At 36.9% G+C, this 20,203-nt stretch overlaps 1 protein-coding gene across 3 annotated transcripts in view; it reads left to right on the plus strand.

Moving 5' to 3' along the window:
* LOC114416606 (pre-mRNA-splicing factor ATP-dependent RNA helicase DEAH1-like) overlaps positions 1–18,662 on the plus strand; it is a 34,298-nt gene extending 15,636 nt beyond the window's left edge. For 2 of the 3 annotated variants that reach the window (XM_028381532.1, XM_028381533.1), the window contains 12 exons: positions 5,948–6,016; positions 6,243–6,332; positions 6,723–6,809; positions 7,033–7,148; positions 7,232–7,298; positions 8,007–9,047; positions 9,337–9,399; positions 10,166–10,289; positions 10,365–10,465; positions 17,197–17,259; positions 17,347–17,419; positions 18,137–18,662. In XM_028381532.1, the coding sequence (XP_028237333.1) occupies positions 5,948–6,016; positions 6,243–6,332; positions 6,723–6,809; positions 7,033–7,148; positions 7,232–7,298; positions 8,007–9,047; positions 9,337–9,399; positions 10,166–10,289; positions 10,365–10,465; positions 17,197–17,259; positions 17,347–17,419; positions 18,137–18,180 (1,938 nt within the window). In that variant the 3' untranslated portion in view covers positions 18,181–18,662. The remainder of the gene's footprint in view (positions 1–5,947; positions 6,017–6,242; positions 6,333–6,722; positions 6,810–7,032; positions 7,149–7,231; positions 7,299–8,006; positions 9,048–9,336; positions 9,400–10,165; positions 10,290–10,364; positions 10,466–17,196; positions 17,260–17,346; positions 17,420–18,136) is intronic. The other variant, XR_003667509.1, reaches the window with a different exon arrangement.
* Positions 18,663–20,203: the final 1,541 nt, after the last annotated feature.

The following is a 20,203-nucleotide window of genomic DNA, read 5'->3' on the forward strand; positions in this document are numbered from 1 at the left end:
CTTTTGTTGGAATCCTGAAAAAAGAAAAGAAATAAATAGGAATGGAATTTAGGACTGGCTTTATGAGAGTCACCCTACCCCCAAAGGATAAGTACTTTTGTTACCATTTTGACAGCTTACTCTCACACCTCTTGATAATAGGATCCCAAATCTCACTACATCTTGGGTTTGCCCCAATTGGAAAACCCAAGTATGGAAAAGGCACAGCCAACAATTTGCCGTTCAAGTAACTAGTAACATCCTTCTTCCATTGTTCTGACATCCCAATCGCCCCAAAGCTACTTTTCGCAAAGTTAATTTTTAACCCTAATACCAGCTTGAAACTCCACAATAGCACCTTGATAGCTCTGACATTTTCTGTTGAAGCTACCCCGAAGAAAATTGTATCATCAGCATACTGTAAAATACTGATTTTCACTTTCTCTCTTCCAATTAAGAAACCTTCAAACATCTTTTTCTCCAATGCTTCTCTCATCAGACCATTTAATCCTTCATCAACAATATAAAGAGAAGTGGGGCTAAATCCCCTTGTCTGAGCCCTATTTGTGGAGTGAACTCAGCCAAGGAATTTCCATTAACCAATATGGAGATAGAAGCAGATTTGAGACAACCCTCAATTCGCACAATCCACTTTGAATAGAACCCCATCCTCTTCAACATGTATAGCATAAATTCCCAAGATACTGAATTATACGCCTTCTCATAATCGACTTTGAACACCAGGCAGGGCTTTTTAAATCTTTTTGTTTCCTCAACCACTTCATTAACAATGAGAACACTGTGCAGCATATGTCTACCCTCTACGAAAGTAGTTTGTTGCTCATCAATAATGCTAGGCAACACCCCTTTCAACCTTCTTGCTAACAACTTAGCCACAATTTTGTACATGTTACCTATTAGTGAAATAGGTCTGTAATCATTGAGATTTTGCGGGTCTTGAACCTTAGGAATCAGGGCAAGGATTGAGGCATTGCTTCCTTTAGGAAAAATTCCATTAACATAAAATTCATCCAAAAAGCGAAGCACATCAGATTTGATTATGCCCCAAAATTCCTTTATAAACTTAAAATTAAGCCCATCAGGTCCAGGACTCTTCTCACTTCCACATTCCCACACTGCATCTTTGACTTCTTTCTCATGAAAGTGCTCCAAGAGCTCATTGTGGTGGCCAATGGCCTGAAATCAGACCGCATCTAATCTGGGTCTCTCCTCCTCAATCTCCTCAAATCTCTTCTTATAGAACAATCTGATTTCCTCTTTCACCCTACTGGGTTCTTCAATCCATTGCCCATCAACAAACAACCCTTTAAACACGTTGTGCCTGCGAGTATAGTTAACTATCAGATGAAAGAAGCGCGAATTGCAGTCCCCTTCCTTGATCCATCTGGGGGACCTTGCATTCAGCCTTAATAGGGATTCATGAGAGTGAGCTGCTACGCACAGTTCCTCCTACAACTGCTTTCTAACCTTTAGCTCTTGATCATTCAATTGTCTCTCATCACCTTCAGTTTCCAGCTTATTTAGTTCCATCTCAATACTTCTGAACTTCTTCTGCATATTGCCAAAATGCTCCGTGTTCCTAGCTTTCAGCCTCAGTTTGGCTCCTTTTATTTTTTCTCTTAATACAAAGCCTCCCCAGACCTTGACATTGTTGGTTGTCTAGCACTCTTGGACAACTTTTCTGAATGTTTTATCTTGGAACCAACAGTCCAAAACCCAGAAAGGTTTCGGTCCCCAATCAATAGTTGAGAATCTCAACAGGATTGGGCAATGATCTGAGAAATTTTTCTCTAGTATGAACTGAGTGCTTCATTGCCATTTACTTACCCATTCATCCGATACAAGAAATCTGTCCAATCTGCCTTTTGCTGTTCCATTTGGTCTATACCAGGTATTCTAAGAATCTAAGATGGTATTAGAACATATCCAAGATTAATTCAAAGGGCCACCCACCATGTTATCCACGCATCAAGCCCAAAAGTGTTGGGCGTGAGGGGGTGTATTGAGAAAAATCCGAGTCCCACATTGGCTAAAGATAAAGCCAAGATAGAGTATATAAGTGAGGGACAACCTCACCCCTTGAGCTAGCTTTTAGAGTTGACTTAGGCCCAAACACTCATTCTAAGATGGTATTGAGAGCCTATCCTTTGTAGTTATCATTCAAGATCTGTGTATCCATGGCTTCCGCACCTTCAAATCCTGTATCTCAGTCATTCCCAAACACCATTGCCAAGAAGCTCTTATACCATATTTGATAAAACTGAGTGAGAAGGTGAGAAAGTGTTTGAGAAGATGAGAAAATTGAGAGAAAAGACTGATATTCTGAAAAGTTAATCTGAGTTGGTTACAATGAGAGGTATATATAGACCTCTAAACCTTTACACTAGCAGTAACAGAATCTAACTAACTAACTAACAGCAAAGGCTAACTAAATTAACTAGCAGACTAATTGAATTAACTAACAAACTAACTAAACTAACTGAACTAACTAATCTGTTATCAGATATCTAATGCTAGAGAAGTGCTGTTAGCAAAGGCTAACAACCCTTACAAGTACACAAAATTACAAAACTGTTTATACAGTTATATAACACATGCTCTAATACCAGGTGAATTTTCCCCCCACACAAGGCACATCTTCCACCTCTAAGTTGGCTATCATTCATTGAATTCTTTCAAACTCCTTTCATCTTGCCCCCTATGACAGGTGCCCACTCTTTCAGATGTCTTCCACCTCTAAGTTTGTTATCCATTCATTGAATTCTTTCAAACTCCTTTCATCTTGCCCCCTATGACAGGTGCCCTCTCTTTCAGATGATCTTCTAATGCTGTTAAAGTCGCCTAAAATGTACCATAAGCCACCTATATTTAAATTTCTCAGTTGTCTAATTTGCTCCCACAAGATTCTCTTCTGATTTAGATCACACGACAAGTAGATGTTGATTATAATTACTTTTGCTCCATCAGCAACCCAAATTCCTTCCAAATAAATGAAATTACAACCAATGTGCTTCCTCTCCAATCTGAAAGTTTTTTGACTCCATAGGCATAAAATTCCACCTGCACTGTTGCATGCTGGCTGCAGTTCCCAGCTAACATCCGTATCACCCCACAAGGCTTAGCATGCAGCCTTATCTACTTGTTCCTTAGTCTCTTGCAGGCACAGTATATCTATTCTTTCTCTCTTTACCATCCTTCTTATTGCTGCCCACTTCACCCCCCTCCCCAATCCCCTTATATTGTAGGATATGATCTTCATGGTACATCCTCCTTATTTCCCATCTTTTGAACCACCTCTGTATCCCTTTCTTCCAGGTTGATCAACTTAGACACCATTGATTCCTCCCTTTTTCTGCAAGTTACTCCCATAGTTTTTGCCATATCCCAGTTCAGTACTACCTTCCTTTACCTGTTCACAGGTTGAAGAACTTGGAGCTGCTATTACCTCCTCTGTTACATGCTGTTCACTATTCTGTTCTTCCCATCCAGCCACTTCCTTCAGCCCACTACCCTTCATCTCTGGTGATGATATATCACAGATATGTGAGGCATTGGTATTTTTTTGTGTTGAATGTCCAGCTTTGAGATCAACTGTTTTGTTGAGGCCCATTTGCTTTTTACGCCTTTATTTCTTGAATATACTTGCCAAGTGTGAGCTGGCCCATTTGATTTAACTTCCAGGTTGTCCTTTTCCCCTTCATTTGTTCCATCATGGGTGTGTGTAGCAAGGCCCAATAAAAGGCTTTCAACTTCCTCAAGAGCTTGTGAGCCCCTCCACTTTAATTCAAAATTTGTTGACCTGGGTGGTCCCCTTTTCTGATTTTTATCTTCCAAGGCCAATTCCTCTTTCCCCTTTTCTGCCTTATTCCCTCATGTCTCTTCCTTGTGACCTCTGGTTGCTGTCTGTTTCGTATCCTTGCCTCCAGACTGTAGTTGTTGGATAGGTTTGCTTATACCACTATCAACGTTCCCTGCTGTCTCGCTCTGTCCACAGCTTTCGTCCCTATGCCTGGATTGTTGTGGTCGTTGTCAGCACCCATAGGGTATTACCCTTGGATCCAAGCGTGGGGCATTGTCCGTCGGACAATTGCTTATCACGCGCAGCTCCTCCCAGTTTTCCTCCATTTTCATTGTTGATATTCATCAGAAACTTGCTTTCCGATGACTCATAGGTTGCCGATAATGGCAGCCCCGTTTCGCTCTCATCAGAGCTAATTTCCTCTGATGACCCCATCATGCTCCTCTTACGCCATTTATTGGTGTCTGGACTGTGGCATGTCTCCTCTGCCATATGAACCGTATACTCCTCCTCATTAATCAAAACTGTTACAACGTGATGAATGGTAGGGTGTTGTGGTGTTTTAATTAACACCCAAGCCCTATCTGTCGCTAAAGTTCGTCAACCTCGTCATCCACCTCCACTCCTTCCCCTACCACCCACACAATCTTCTTGATGTTCTCCTTGTCCCCTGCGTGTAATGGGATTCCCCAACACTAAATCCACACCAGCCTATATTCGGTCCGCATGCTCGAGTTCCATTTCTCCAGAGTAGAATAAGGTCATTCCATTCACAGCTCCCTCCTTGCACATTTCTTCAGCTCTTGTATTAGTGAGTCCTGTCAGTAATACCATATCATCACCTAGGTATTTTGGCATGATGCCTTCTCCTCCAACCCACATGATTTCATCTTCCATTTTATCGAATAGCACCAGGTTCCTTAATCTTCCAACCCATGCATTACTATACCATTTAGTTTCCTCTATGGGTATATTCAGCTGCAGTGTCAAATGAGAGATTGATCTCGTTAGAATCGCGTGCCTTGGAAACCATCTCTTCTTCGTGTTGTTGTTTCCTTTCGCCACCACTGTCGCATACGAGACTGGTGGTTGCATTCGTTGTGGGTGTTGTTTCAGTAGTCCTTTGTTCCTGAACGTGTGTTCTGTTTCCTTTTTGCCCTGTCGCTGCTCATCCTCTGCTATCTTGTCCATGACTAACCCCACCTTGTGCTTCATATTTATGATAGATTCGCCATTTATCATTCACCCCCTTCCATGCTTTGGGCAATTGGCATGCAGTTTCAAACCAATGATCATGTTGTCCAGCTGACGTTCAAGCATCCCCATGTCAACCACTCCTTTGAATCTAACAAAGCCATACTTCCGACCACTTCTGTTTTTTTTCTTCGCAATGAAGACCTCTCTGGCGTCCCCCCATTTCTTAAATTCAAACCACAGATCCTTCTCACCCATCTCCTCTGGAAATCTTGTGAAATAGAAGGAGCAAACGTCTGGTGCATCCCTCCAATTTGTCCTTCCTCTTTCCCGTCGTTGTGCTGCCAGTGTCACTGCTGATTGTTGGCCATACCTATTCTCGGTGTAGGTACGTCGGGATCCCTCTCTCACCCACACTTTGTTTCTCTCTCTCACCCACTCTCTGTTTCTCTCTCATCTCTCGAAAAATGTTTTAGCTAATTACAAACTTATGGTGGAGTCATCATAATAGGGTGTTTTGATTCAGTTTCTATCATATTGTTATTTTATTGGTAAATTAAAGTGGGCAGTCCCCTTTACTAAGTAGTCTAGATGAAAACAAAGGTTTGGCCATTCTTAAATTCAGTGCCACTCAACCATATTCTTCTAGTCTTAACTAATGATTGAGGCTACAAAAAATACAAGCGAAAAGGGTAGGAAGTTATTATTCAGAGTATTAGATAGCAACTGGAAAAGATAACTTGAGGCTGTTATTATATTGGTTAATGGAATAATTATATTAATCATATTATTGATATTTTAATTCTTTGAGAAAGAAACTAAGCTTTGAGGTTGACTATTAGTCATCCATTTAAAACTTGAGGGTTAAGAAATAAAAATCTCAATCTTCTGGCAAGATTAATTTATAAAAGGCGACCAGAGTTATTCACTTTCTCTGTTGTCTTTTTTTTATAGGAGGAGAGGAAAAAGTTACCTATGTTCCCTTATCGGGATGAATTGCTCGAAGCTGTTCATAATCACCAGGCATGGTCCCCTCCTCTTACCCCTCTATTCCTTTCTTTCCTTTTCCCATATTTTTTTATTCTATTTTTTTTTATATTTTGGTGTTGACAATGAATGAATTTCTTCTCTGTAGTCAGTGAACTGTTCTATATTTGTATTCATTTGATTTCATTACCTTTTTATTAGTATTTTCTTGCATACAGTTGTATATTCATTCAAATTAACTTTGAATAATCTCTTTATATAGGTACTTGTAATTGTTGGAGAAACTGGTTCCGGAAAGACAACACAGATCCCCCAATATCTTCATGAAGCTGGCTACACAAAGCGTGGAATGGTACGATTTGATTTCTTTTTATGTGATTACAATAGATGAATTTCATCTGAAATCCTTACTTAATGACCCCATTATATTGACTTTTATTTTACAACATGCAAATATTGACGAGGCAGTGCTACTTTGTCGATGTTTCATTTTTCTCTATTCCTGTGCTGTATGTCTTGTCGACTATTATTTAGAAAATGTGGAACAAGTAGCTATTTGTTTGTTTTTCCATGTATGTTACTGTATTTCCTAAAAAACATTTCAAGAACAGTGGCCGTGGTTTAAGAATTAATTTTGATTGGGTCGTTCAACTGTGAATGCTTGAAGCTTTTCACATCTTGTAAGTTTATTATGCTCTCTGAAGGAAACAAGCAAGCATAAGGTGGTTATATTTTTGTGCAGATTGCATGTACTCAGCCACGACGTGTTGCGGCTATGAGTGTTGCTGCTCGAGTTTCTCAAGAAATGGGTGTTAAATTAGGACATGAGGTAGGCTGCCTCCATTATTAAATATATTAACACAGATTCTTTGTTGATTATTATTATAACTTTTATTTGCTATTAAGATTTCCTATTTCTTAGAAAATGGATATGTTTATGTACATAAGTGGTAAATTTTAACTTCTCTTTAATATGTAATTTGATTACATACGTATCTCTCTTTCACATGTCTTAGTCTTTCAAATGTGTAATTCAAATTTTTTAATTGCAGGTTGGTTACTCCATCCGTTTTGAAGATTGTACATCAGAGAAGACTATTCTGAAATACATGACTGATGGAATGTTACTGAGGGAATTTCTTGGTGAGCCGGATTTGGCAAGTTATAGGTGGGCTTATATTGGATTCATATTTGGGGTTTGGTTGGAGGCATTATGATTGTTCTCTTATTTTATGTTTGCAAATGTTGCAGTGTTGTGATGGTGGATGAGGCTCATGAAAGAACACTCTCAACTGATATTCTGTTTGGATTAGTGAAGGTGGACAGAAAATTCTTGTCATGAGCTAAATTTGCATGCCTTATTTATAATTCTAGCAGATTGAGAGTTGAGACAATTAAATTCTATTCCTTGAACAATTAGCAGTTTGATTGTGATATTCAAGACACTTTGGGCATATATTTGATTGAGTCTAGTGCAAGTGTTTTTCTATACATGTAAGAAATCTGACATGGTGTTGATTGCATGGATTTCTTTTGTTCTATATTGTTGTGCAATTATTTTATTTGGTTACTGGTCAATCTGTAACTCATCAATGCATGGTCTTTGCTCATATTTGAATTTATTTGATGAGCATGTTCAGGTTAAATGAGTAAATACTCTTATTTGTAGTTGTTCATTATAATATCCTCCTGTGTACTTACTCACACACACTGTTTTTGGAGTAAATAATCATTTTCCCTGGAAGTATATAGTTTTGTCACATTAGTTCCTGAACTACAAAAATTTCAAATAAGTCCCATAAATTTCTAGTTGTTTATGTCCTTAAACTTAACCACATACTATCATTTTTGTCCCTATGTTAATATCATCACTTAAGTTGCACAATTTTTTTGCATTTTGGATTAATGTGTTTGATGAATTAAACTTCCAGGGACTTAATTGAATTTCCTTAGTTTTAAGGTAAAATGTGACAGTGGAATATATATTCAGGGATTAAAACGGTTGCTTACTCTGTTTTTGTTACAGGATATTGCTCGTTTCCGGCCTGATCTCAAGCTGCTGATATCAAGTGCTACACTTGATGCAGAGAAATTCAGTGATTACTTCGATTCTGCGCCAATATTCAGAATTCCAGGGAGACGATATCCTGTTGAAATAAGCTATACCAAAGCTCCAGAAGCTGACTACTTAGATGCAGCTATTGTCACATCACTTCAAATCCATGTCACTCAACCTCCTGGAGATATATTGGTATTCCTTACTGGTCAAGAAGAAATTGAAACGGCAGAAGAAATCTTGAAGCATCGAACTAGAGGCTTGGGGACTAAAATTTCTGAGTTAATAATATGCCCTATATATGCCAACCTTCCAACTGAACTACAAGCTAAAATATTTGAACCCACTCCCGAAGGGGCACGAAAGGTTGTCCTTGCTACTAATATTGCAGAAACGTCATTGACAATTGATGGGATCAAGTATGTTATTGATCCAGGATTCTGTAAGATGAAAAGTTATAATCCAAGAACAGGAATGGAGTCTTTGCTAGTAACTCCCATCTCAAAAGCTTCAGCAAATCAAAGAGCTGGTCGTTCTGGAAGAACGGGTCCTGGAAAGTGCTTCCGACTGTATACTGCATACAATTATCACAATGATTTGGATGATAACACTGTACCAGAAATACAGCGGACTAACCTTGCAAATGTAGTTTTGACTTTAAAAAGTCTTGGTATTCATGACTTATTGAACTTTGATTTTATGGATCCTCCACCTGCTGAGGCCTTATTGAAAGCTTTGGAGCTTCTATTTGCATTAAGTGCGTTAAATAAGCTTGGTGAATTAACTAAGGTGGGTAGACGGATGGCAGAGTTCCCACTTGATCCAATGTTGTCAAAAATGATAGTGGCTTCAGAAAATTACAAGTGTTCAGATGATATCATTTCTATTGCTGCTATGCTTTCGGTTGGAAACTCAATATTTTACCGTCCAAAAGATAAACAAGTACATGCAGACAATGCAAGGCTGAATTTTCACACTGGAAATGTGGGAGACCATATGGCGCTGCTAAAGGTTCTGTCTCTTCTGACTTCTTTTTTTTTCTGTATTTTGTTGGTTATCATCTTATCTATATCCATATTTCCTTTGTGTGAAATGTTAGACTCTATTGTTGATCTAATTATAGATTGAGTTGATCTAATTATAGATTGAATATTTATTTTGTGCTTGTTGTGTATTTACTTTTTCACCTGGGTAGGACATGGCCAGATTATCATTGGATTGCATATTTGTTTATAATTGATAATTGGTGTTTCTTCAGTCTAGATTTTTACTGAACCTTATTATTATTATTATTATTCAGGTCTACAATTCATGGAAGGAGACCAATTATTCAACGCAATGGTGTTATGAGAATTATATACAGGTATGGGTCTTTGTCTAACAAACTACAAACCCAGTATTTGGTGCGTCCATATTTAGTGAAAAGTGCTGGAAGAAAGTAGTACACACGTCTGTACATGGTTAAGTACAATAAGTAGTGATAATTTAGAAATGTTACTCTAGTTAACTATTTCTAAATTTAATTTTGTTTAATTGTTAGTTCATTTAGATAACATATGAGTTTAAATATAATAATCTTGGAAAATTTTGGACAATCTGAAGACTGTAAAATTTATTATTACCATAAAAAAAAAACTACCTCCATCTTCTCCTTATTGACTGCGGAGATGTTTGATGCTTTTGTGGTAAATTTTTGTCGTGTTAGGTTGATAGCTACTTTAGTGGGTTTTCTTTTGCAAAGAGATTAGCTAGTTTTGTGAAGTTGTACTTAGTACTTACTAGTCCTTTTCTTTTTATTGATTTATTTTTTCTTTTTTGGGTTTCTGGAAGGATATCTTACCATTTCTTTTATTACTTTTTAATTTATTCTACTGATAGTATTTGTTTCATAAAAGACCAGTTTAGAACTTGTATGTGAGCTTATGACAATGCTGTCCATGTTTAGTTCCCCTGTCACTTTCAATCACAAATGAACTATTTCAACAATGATCTGTCAGTGAAATGATAATGATTTATGGTTGTGACAATTTGATACTTTGGTCTTCTTTCCTCTGTTAAAATGCTTTTATGCATCCGGGCATTGATTTCTGCTGTAATATTCTAAATTTGTTTGTTATTTTGATGTTCAGGTAAGGAGTATGAAACGGGCTAGGGATATTCGTGATCAACTGGCAGGTCTTTTAGAGAGGGTTGAGATTGAACTAACTTCAAATGCTAATGATTTAGATGCCATCAAGAAATCCATTACATCTGGTAAACTTATAAGACTAATAATTTCTTGCAATGCAGATTTTTTTAGTGTACTGAATCTAATTTTAACTGTTGCAGGGTTTTTCCCACACTCTGCACGGCTGCAAAAGAATGGATCATATCGAACTGTTAAACATTCACAGACTGTTCACATACATCCTAGTTCGGGGCTGGCTCAGGTACTTGTCTTTTATGTTGCTGATAACATCTGTTGCTTTAATGGACTGCTCCCTTCCCTATTTCTAGTTAACATCAAAAGAGTTGTGTTGTATTATTTTAATAAACAATTCAAATAAATTGAACCAAATTTTGTTGTAAACGTGACCTTGCCCACTCCTTAGAGTAACAAGTTCGAGTAACAAGTGATCTTTGCTTTGCCTTTGTCCTCATATAATAATGCTTTACCTGGTGCATTTTTTTATGTAATGAATAATGCATACAACATCCTATGACTATCACAAGTGGAATTCAGAAACTAACCCACTGCACTTACAACAAAGGTGATGCCTACTAGGAGTCGATACCTTCTCAGGTCTTTCAATGGCTCCTTGACCTGGAAGAAGGTTAGCATTAGGGTCATAGGGAGCATCCAGAGAACAGACGAGCATATTGGTCTTGTCTTGGTCCATTGGATACTTATTTTGAGTAATGGCAACACCGAAATGGGACTAGGCAACCTCAATTCCCAATAAATATTTGAGAGGGTCCAGATCTTTGTTTGAAATTGACGGTATAGATGGTTTTTTAGGTGCTGGATGCCAACCTCATCATCGCTAGTGATGACAATATTGTCAACATAGGCAACAAATGTAATGGCCTTCAGGAGAATGAATGAAGAAATAGAGTGATCGGCCATGCCAATTGTAGCAAGGCAGAACTGTAATGTCATACCAGGCCTAAGGGGGATGTTTCAAACCATGAAGAGAATAGCACAACTGACAAATGAGGTGACAAGAGAAATAGGAGGGAGATAAATGCTCATAATTTAAAATACAAGCATAGAGAGGATTAGGATTGTGAGAGGACCAAATACCTCAGTTGAAGCTAGATTTTAAGTGAGTAGTAACTGCTTACTCACAAGCTTAAGCTTTATTGCTTTAAACATACATATATATACACATTACAAGGATTTAGTGAGAAGACAGCTTGATGGGAGGGACAACAATTCACAAAACTACAAATCTTGAAGAATTTGCTTAATCCACATAAGTTCACATGTGACCATAGCCATAGATCGGTACTCAGCCTCTGCACTGGATCGAGCAACAACAATTTGTTTCTTGCTTTTTCAAGAGATAAGATTCCCTCCAATGAAAACACAATATCCTGATGTAGATCTTCTATCAAGAGGACAACCAGCCTAATTTGCATCACAATATTCAGATACTTGTGTACTACCCTTGTCTTCATATAGCAATCCTTGACCAGGAGCTCTCTTTACATATCTAAGAATACGCATAACGACATTCCAATGATTGACATGAGGACTCTGCATAAACTGACTAACCACTCCAACAGCAAATGAGATATCAGGTCTTGTAATGGTGAGATAAATAAGTTTTCCCACAAGTCTCCTATATCTCTCAAGGTCAGGATAAACTTCACTTTGATCTGCCATGAGCTTTAGATTTGGATCCATAGGACTATCAACAGGTCTACAATTCTGCATGTCTGTCTCCTCCAAAATATCAAGTGCATACCTCCTCTGTGAGATCACAACACCATCTCCTGATTGAGCCACTTCAATACCAAGGAAGTACTTCAAATATCCCAAATTTTTGGTTTGGAAATGGCTGAACAAGTGCTCTTTTAGCTGAACAATCTTAGTAGTATCATTCCCTGTAATCACTATATAATCAACATAGACAATTAGATACACACATTTCCCAGGGGATGTATGGCAGTAAAAAATAGAATGATCAGCTTCACTACGTTTTAGCCCAAAAAGTTGAACAATACTACTGAATTTACCAAACCAAGCTCGAGGAGATTGTTTCAACCCATAGAGAGATCGATGAAGCTTACACACAAGGCCATACTCCCCTTGAGCAACAAACCCAGGAGGTTGCTCCATATAAATCTCCTCCTCAAGATCACCATGGAGGAAGACATTCTTTATATCAAGCTGATGGAGGGGCCAGTGACGCATGGCAGCCATAGCAAGAAACAGACGAACGATAGTAATTTTGGCTACAGGAGAAAAGGTATCACCATAGTCAAGATCATATATCTGAGTATAGCCTTTGGCCACTATTCGAGCTTTAAGCCGATCAACCTCACCATTAGGGCCAACTTTGACTGCATATACCCATCTACAACCCACAGTCTTCTTGCCAAGAGGAAGAGTAACAAGTTCCCAAGTATCATTATTCTCAAGAGTCTTCATTTCATCAATCATAGCTTGTTTCCATCCAGGGTGATTAAGTGCCTCATGAACATTAGAAGGAACAGTAAGAGAAGATAACGAGAAAACAAAGGAAGAGTATGAAGGAGACAGACGATGATAACTCAAGAAGTTATAAATAAGATGAGGGTTACGAGTAGACCGAGTACCTTTCCTGATGGCAATGGGCCAATCTGAATCAGAGTGATGAGAGGAAGTGGAAGAAGAAGGATCCATAGTTTGAGGATTGGTTGGAGAAGGCTGAGAATCACGAGGAGAAAGCTCAGTCACTATAGAACCACCTTGTCTTGTCCTTTGTTGATAGGTAATAAGAGGTGGAGAAGCAACTTCAGTTGGATTTGGTGGAGAAGATGGGTCTTCACTAACATTTTGGTCAGAGTTATCTAGTGGACTAGGAGAAGGAATTGGGAGGACTTGCTGGAGAGAAGAAGAGTGATCCATGGAAGGTGAGAAGAAGGGTGTGTCTTCGAAGAAGGTTACATCTGCAGACATATAATATCGTCTTGTGGTTGGAGAGTAGCATTTGTAACCCTTTTGAAGACGAGAATAACCCAAAAAGACACACTTGATGGCCTTAGCTGAGAGTTTATCTAAACCAAGAGAGAGATCATGAACAAAACACGTACACCCAAACACTTTAGGAGAGACATGAAACAATGGATTATGAGGAAAAATAATTGAGTGAGGAGTTTGGTTTTCAAGAGAAGATGAAAGCATCCTGTTTATTAAGAAGCAAGCAATAAGCACTACAACTCCCCAATGGTGTATAGGAACATTGGAATTTAGCATTAGGGAACGAGCAGTTTCAAGAAGATGACGATTCTTCCTTTCTGCTATACCATTTTGTTGTGGTGTATGAGGACATGTGGATTGATGCAGGATACCTTTTGAAGACAAATAGGAGGACAAATCATGAGAGAAATATTCTTTAGCATTGTCACTCCTAAAAATCTTGACAGTTTTTCCAAATTGATTCTCAATCTCTTTAAAGAAGGACATAGATATAGACAAAAGTTCATCTGTCTTTCATTAAATAAACCCAAGTACATCTAGAAAAATCATCAATAAAGGTTACAAAATATCGAAAACCAAAAGAGGTAACACGACTTGGCCCCCAAATATCAGAATGAATGGTAGAAAAAGTCGAGTTACATCTTTGAACAGCTTGAGGAAAGGATGATCTAACATGTTTTCCTAGTTGACAAGACTCACATTCTAAGACTTGAAGATTCTTAAGACTAGGGACCATCATTTTTAACTTTGGCAGACTTGGGTGACTTAGACGATCATGCAAAAGTTTGGGTTTCGAAGTTGCAAAACAGGACATAGGAAAGTTAGGTTCTAAGTAGTAGAGGCCTCGTGATTCACGTCCTTCTCCAATCAGTCGACCCGTGCTATGTTCCTGAATCACAAAAGAATTAGTAGTAAAGGTTACTGAGCAATTCATTGAACGAGTTAACTGACTTAATGAAATCAGATTATAGGGACATTGAGGAATAAACAATACAGAATTTAATTTTAATGAAGGAGATAATGAAATTTGACCACTCCCTTGAGACGCAACTTTGGAACCATTAGCCACAGTGACAAGGTGAGGAATTTTGGGAAAGGAAATGGATGAAAAAGAAGACTTATTACCAGAGATATGATCAGAGGCACCTGAATCAAGTATCCAAGGACTAGAACCTTCAACTGATTGAGAAATATATGTTGTCGAAAAACATGGTACAGAGGAAGATGAAGCTTGGCTGCCGGATTTCTCAAATTTTAACTTTAAATACTCTTGGTACTCCTCATCAGAAAACCTAGACTCTGATTTTTCTGACTTGGCTACCTGGGCTACTTTGTCAGGAAAGCCATGCAAGGAGTAGCAGTTTTGTTGAGTGTGGCCCATCCTCTTGCAATATGTGCATTGAGGACGTCCACCTCTTCCACTGCGGCCTCCCCCTCTCCCACGAGGTGCAACCATGGCTGATGTTTTCACCGCATCAACTAGATTTTCATCCTTCAGCACATGAGGCACGCGAAGTAGTCTAGTGATGAGAGAGTCCATCGACGAAACTTGGTCTCCAGCAAGCACTTGATCATGCACATGATCAAAGTCTGAATGTAGGCTTCTCAAGATAAGCACCATGTAGAACTTATCCAGCTTCCTATTCACTTCCTCCAACGAATTACCCCCAAGAAACCTCTTCAGTTCTTCCACAACAGCCCATACTTTACCTATATGTTCAATCATGTCATGGCTTGTTTGCTTGAGGGTTGTAACCTTCATGGTTGCATCAAACAAGCTCTGAATATCATTGGCAAAGATTTCTCGGGCTTTATTCCTAAAGGAACAACATGTTTTGAATGATCTAAGGATCTCCAAAACATCTGGCTCAACTGATTGCCATAAAACAGCACAGAGCTAATAATCCAGCTTTTCCCACTCAGGTTTTCTGTCATTTGGAACAGTGTCAACACCTTTCTCCAAATGGTCATGGTGTCCTTGACCGAGAAATCACAGCTCAACTGAAGCAGACCAAGACAAATAGTTCTTCTAGTTGAGTCTGGCAGTTGTGATGGTCAGGGTTCCAGAAAAAGAGAAAGCAGGGCCAGCAGAAGCCATTTCAGATCAATGATAAAGACCCTAACGGAAAAAAAGGTAGAGGAAAGCACGAGTTGGCACACGGACTTGCCGAAATCAAGAAACAACACTTGAAACGTACTCAGGGGAGGACAATGAAGCTGCCAGGACAAATCGGGCAAGCTTCCGGCGAAGGTACGACGGCGCGTGGACTTCATGCGCCGGAAAGCGTGCGGGACTGTAACAGCGCGTGGCGGCTTTGATGGTAGAGCGACTTGCAGGGGTGGATCGCGCTTTTCACGGCGATCCTAACCCTGGTCTCGCCAGAGAGAATGGCGGCTGGCGACAGCGGACGGAACCCGCTTTGATGCCAAGTTGAAGCTAGATTTTAAGTGAGTAGTGACTGTTTACTCACAAGCTTAAGCTTTATTGCTTTAAACATACATATATATACACATTACAAGGCTTTAGTGAGAAGACAGCTTGATGGGACATCACAAAAGCTGTCTTCTGAAATAAGCTAAACAGCAAATACAAGCAAGCGTGCATACATAATTTAACAACCTCTACATAGCGAGATGGGAAGCCCAAGTGCAGGCGATGTACTTGGACAATTGATTGGGGCAAGAGATGAATCTAAAGGATTGGATGAAGGAGGAGACACGGGTTTGGGTCAAGCTTGTTGCTGGTATGTGGTCAAAGGAGGTGAAGTGCGAACAACGAATTAATGATTGAAGCTGGTGCAACAAAGGGAATAGAGGAAACAATCCGGGATGGGAGTTCTGTGGGCAGAGTAGCATTGTTCTCAGCTGAAGGAGAAGGGGCTGGTTTCGAATGAGAGAAGAAAGGGCTGGTTTCAAACCTTTTTTAGGCGCGAGTAGCCAAAAAAAAACACATCTGAAAGAGTGATAATCATTTAGGTAATTGATTACTGGTCATAGATAATCAAATACTTGAGGTAACCTAACATTAATTGATGAATAATCTATTACTTAGAGATTACTACAGTTATATAGCCCAAACGGAATCTATTACAAAGTTTTCAATTTTCAAGAAAATTTTCCAACATAATTTTCATATCAAAGTCAAACATAATAATGTTAGGAAGTTCTACATCACCTGTCTCAGTTCTCGGGGTGCAGTTTATATATCTATTAGGTAACTTCACTTAATGTCAATTGATTTTATGATGAAATTTAACATGGTATCAGAGCCTATAGCCCATCTTGGTTCTCGCCTATTCTATTAGGCTCTCTTGTTCTTGTAGGCATTCTGGGAAACATCTGTGGTGGGGTCTGTTAGGAAGTCCCACATTGCTTGCCTCAATTCTCTGGTTGCAGCTTATATAATATGTTGTGCAATTTCACTTAATGTCAATTGGTTTTAAGATGGAATCTAACAAATCATGCCAAAACCATCATTAATTTAATAGATATAATTAAAATCACTTAAGACTTGATAAACCCTAGGACCCTCAATGTTTATTGATATAAAGGTAATAAAAATTACATCCAAATGAAAATTCTAACCTAGGAGTTGAATCATCAAAATATAAGAATTTTCAAATGTGGATGCGCTCTATGGAGAGTCTTCATCATCTATAGGAACAGCTTGAATAGCGTGATATTTAGTGCTATGGAGTTGAATATCTTCTTCACTAACTGTAATATTGATGTAACCTGGTCCTGTTATGATCATAAAGGAACTATTTTTTTTTCTTAGTATGATCTGTGGCTGAGCTTGAGCCTTAAATTTTTAAAGAAATCCTAACAATTCAATCTGGTGTGTGCGTGTTTTTATTCCAATTTGAGGCAATTTGAAAAGAGAATCAAACAACTTTATGTTGCATTAATGTGCATTGGACTGCTATTGGTCTTGTAAAGAAAATCTCATCGTTTCTCTCATTTCATTGTTTTCTCTTTGTTTACCTTTCATAGGTTCTTCCCAGATGGGTTGTATACCATGAACTAGTACTCACAACCAAGGAATATATGAGACAGGTATTCCTAACTGTTAACCAATTCAAATGTTTCACGACTTCTTTCAATGGATGTTTCAGTAGCTGAAATCACATACACAAATTGCAGGTGACGGAGTTGAAGCCAGAGTGGTTGGTGGAGATAGCCCCCCACTATTACCAGCTTAAGGATGTTGAAGACTGTATGATCTTTCTTTCTCTCTCTTCATCTTTATATTGCCATTATATTTTTGCAAGGAGTCAACAACATTTCCCTTTGAGATTTACAGATAATTGACCTTTTAATCAAGTTTTGTAATTACTATAGATCATAAAGAATCAGGTTGTAGATTGCATGCAAACAAGGTTCTTGTCATTAGTTTGTGAAGTATAATCCCTCATTTTTTAATATGGCCCATTCTAGTTTATAGGATGACATGCTGTTAATTTATTTTTCGGCCGTTTAGTGAAACTATTGTAGTATCTCCCTTTTCATTTAACACTTTATAATATATTAGAGATTAATAGGAGAATATTACAAGAGAATATAATGTTGCTCTTTTGATTTAACTTATCTTGTGTAACTTAATGGATAGTTAATTAGATAATTTGTTACATATCCCTTCTTTTATAATTAGACTGCTTGCAAAGATATACTACTGACTGTCGGTAAGAATTACTGTTATACCATGAGTTAATTCATTGAACATTTAAATAAATTCAAATTTAACCTATAAGTGCCAAAAAAGGTAATTGTAATAGTGAGCTAGGGGAGATATTTTGGACAATCAGCGTATAGCATAGTAATCAATTTTGAATTTGATGATTGTTATAACAAAAATAATTTGTTGATTTATGCCATATGCCATAAACTTTTATTCTCGTTAGCTATTGAGTTGTTGAATCAAATCTTGTGGCAGCATATTCGAAGAAAATGCCTCGTGGAGCAGGACTTCCATCGTAGGACAGATTGTTGGCATCTTTACATATGCTTTGGGAGGAGAAAGTACTTTTATCAAGTCATTTTGGGGGGATAAAAAAGTGTCATTCTTAAACATGGGAGACGTATTGTAAATATTTTTTCGCCGTAATTTATACTCATGCATATTATATCTTGTTGAAATTAGCTTAGCCTGTAGTAACCCTCACTTGCTATAGTAGCTCTCCCTTGGTGAGTGGTGATATCATTTACATACAAATTTTGTCATCTAAGTTTCAGTTTCATTTTTTTTGTAACAAGTGCCATCTATAATTCAATTTTGTTAGTATTGCTAGTTTAATATTGTATACATTTCTTAAAGGGCACTGTTTTAACCCAGAAATATTCAGAGCGGCATGTATTTACTTCTGATGATTGTACAGATTTCATTTGATCTGGCAAATGCCTTTTCAATATTGTTCCCTATCAGTTTGATTTTATTTATAACGCGTGACTTGTTCTGCCAATGTTGTACTTCAGATTTTATTTTTCCTCAATGTTAATGCTCCACTTTATAATGTAGTTTTAAAATCTGATTTAGCTACATAGATTCATCCTTGACAAGAGGCAGAATGTCTTGCGCACTGAAACATCCGTCATTTAGCTTAGTTCGTTTGGTCTATCAACAACTGAAGCATTTTTATTTTTGCTTGATTACTTATTTAGTCCCTTAATTTAAATTTATTTTTTAGTTCCTGAAATTTAAAAATATTTTTTCTTATTTTCTGAATTTTGAGAAATTATTTTTTTACTTCTAACATAATAAATTGATACTTTGTGATGATTTTTAATATTTTGTAATGGGCTTTTTAGTACTTGCATTTTTAAAATGTAAATTTAAGCGATTAAAAAAATTAATTTGAGTTAAAAATTGTCATTAAATATTAATTTATTATGTCAGAGATTAAAAAGAATAATTTGTCAAAATTCAGAAAAAAAAAATAATTTTAAATTTTAGAAATTAAAAATAACACACTTCAAATCTAGAGACTAATTGTTGAAAACTAATTTTGATATGAAAGACTAATTTTTATACTTATTTTAAAAGTTATTGAAATTAATTTGAAAAAAAATGGATTGATTTTCTATATTAAATCATAATAGTGATTTATTTTGAATTGATAATTAATATATAGTGGTGCATGTTTTTAGGTGTTATAAATTAATTTTTATATTTTAGCTGCTTGAATTTATATTTTAAAACTATCCTAAAGTGTAAAAAAAATATTATAAAATGTTAAAAATTATCGTAAAGTGTTAGACTAAAAAAACAATGTCAAAATTCAAGAACTAAAAAATATTTTTAAACTTGAGGAATTAAAAAAAAAAAACATATCTTTCAAATTGAGTAACTAAAACAATATTTAAGTTTCTTTTATTATGAACAACTGAAACATTTTTTTTTTATGGACAACTTAAGCATATTGTAAAGCCCTATTATTTTTGGCAAATGATCTAGAATTCCTTGTTTACGTAGGAATTAGGATATATCACTTCTCGAAAGCAATGTTTTAAGAAATGAATCCATGATTGAGTTGATCAAGATATAAGGTTGATGGGTGATCATTGATCGAACTAATAAACTAGTAATTGAACTACAAAAACTTATAAAATAACAAAATTTAAGAAAATGTATTATGTGTCATAAGTTTATAATAATTTATTATGATAGTCTAATTTAGGTGGTAAGTTGATCCACTAAACAATTTTAAGATGGGTCAAACTAGTAGTTCTTGGTTCAATCGGTACAATTTGTCGACCATAATGGATTTGAACTCTAGATTATCAGTTTTTAAAATGCTGAGTTTGAGTTCATTTCTAAATTATTTTCTGCAACTTTCTTTTTTTCGATATTTTTTTTGGAAACTTTCACGCATTATTTGATTAATTTAATGGAATTTTTATTATTATCTAATAGTAATATAATTGAAAATTAAATTTTATAATAATTATTTTATAAATTGAAGTGGTTTTTTTAAAGAATTTAAAAGTTATTTTAAAAAAAATT

This window comes from Glycine soja, chromosome 6, assembly GCF_004193775.1.
Source record: "Glycine soja cultivar W05 chromosome 6, ASM419377v2, whole genome shotgun sequence".
NCBI lineage: Eukaryota > Viridiplantae > Streptophyta > Magnoliopsida > Fabales > Fabaceae > Glycine > Glycine soja.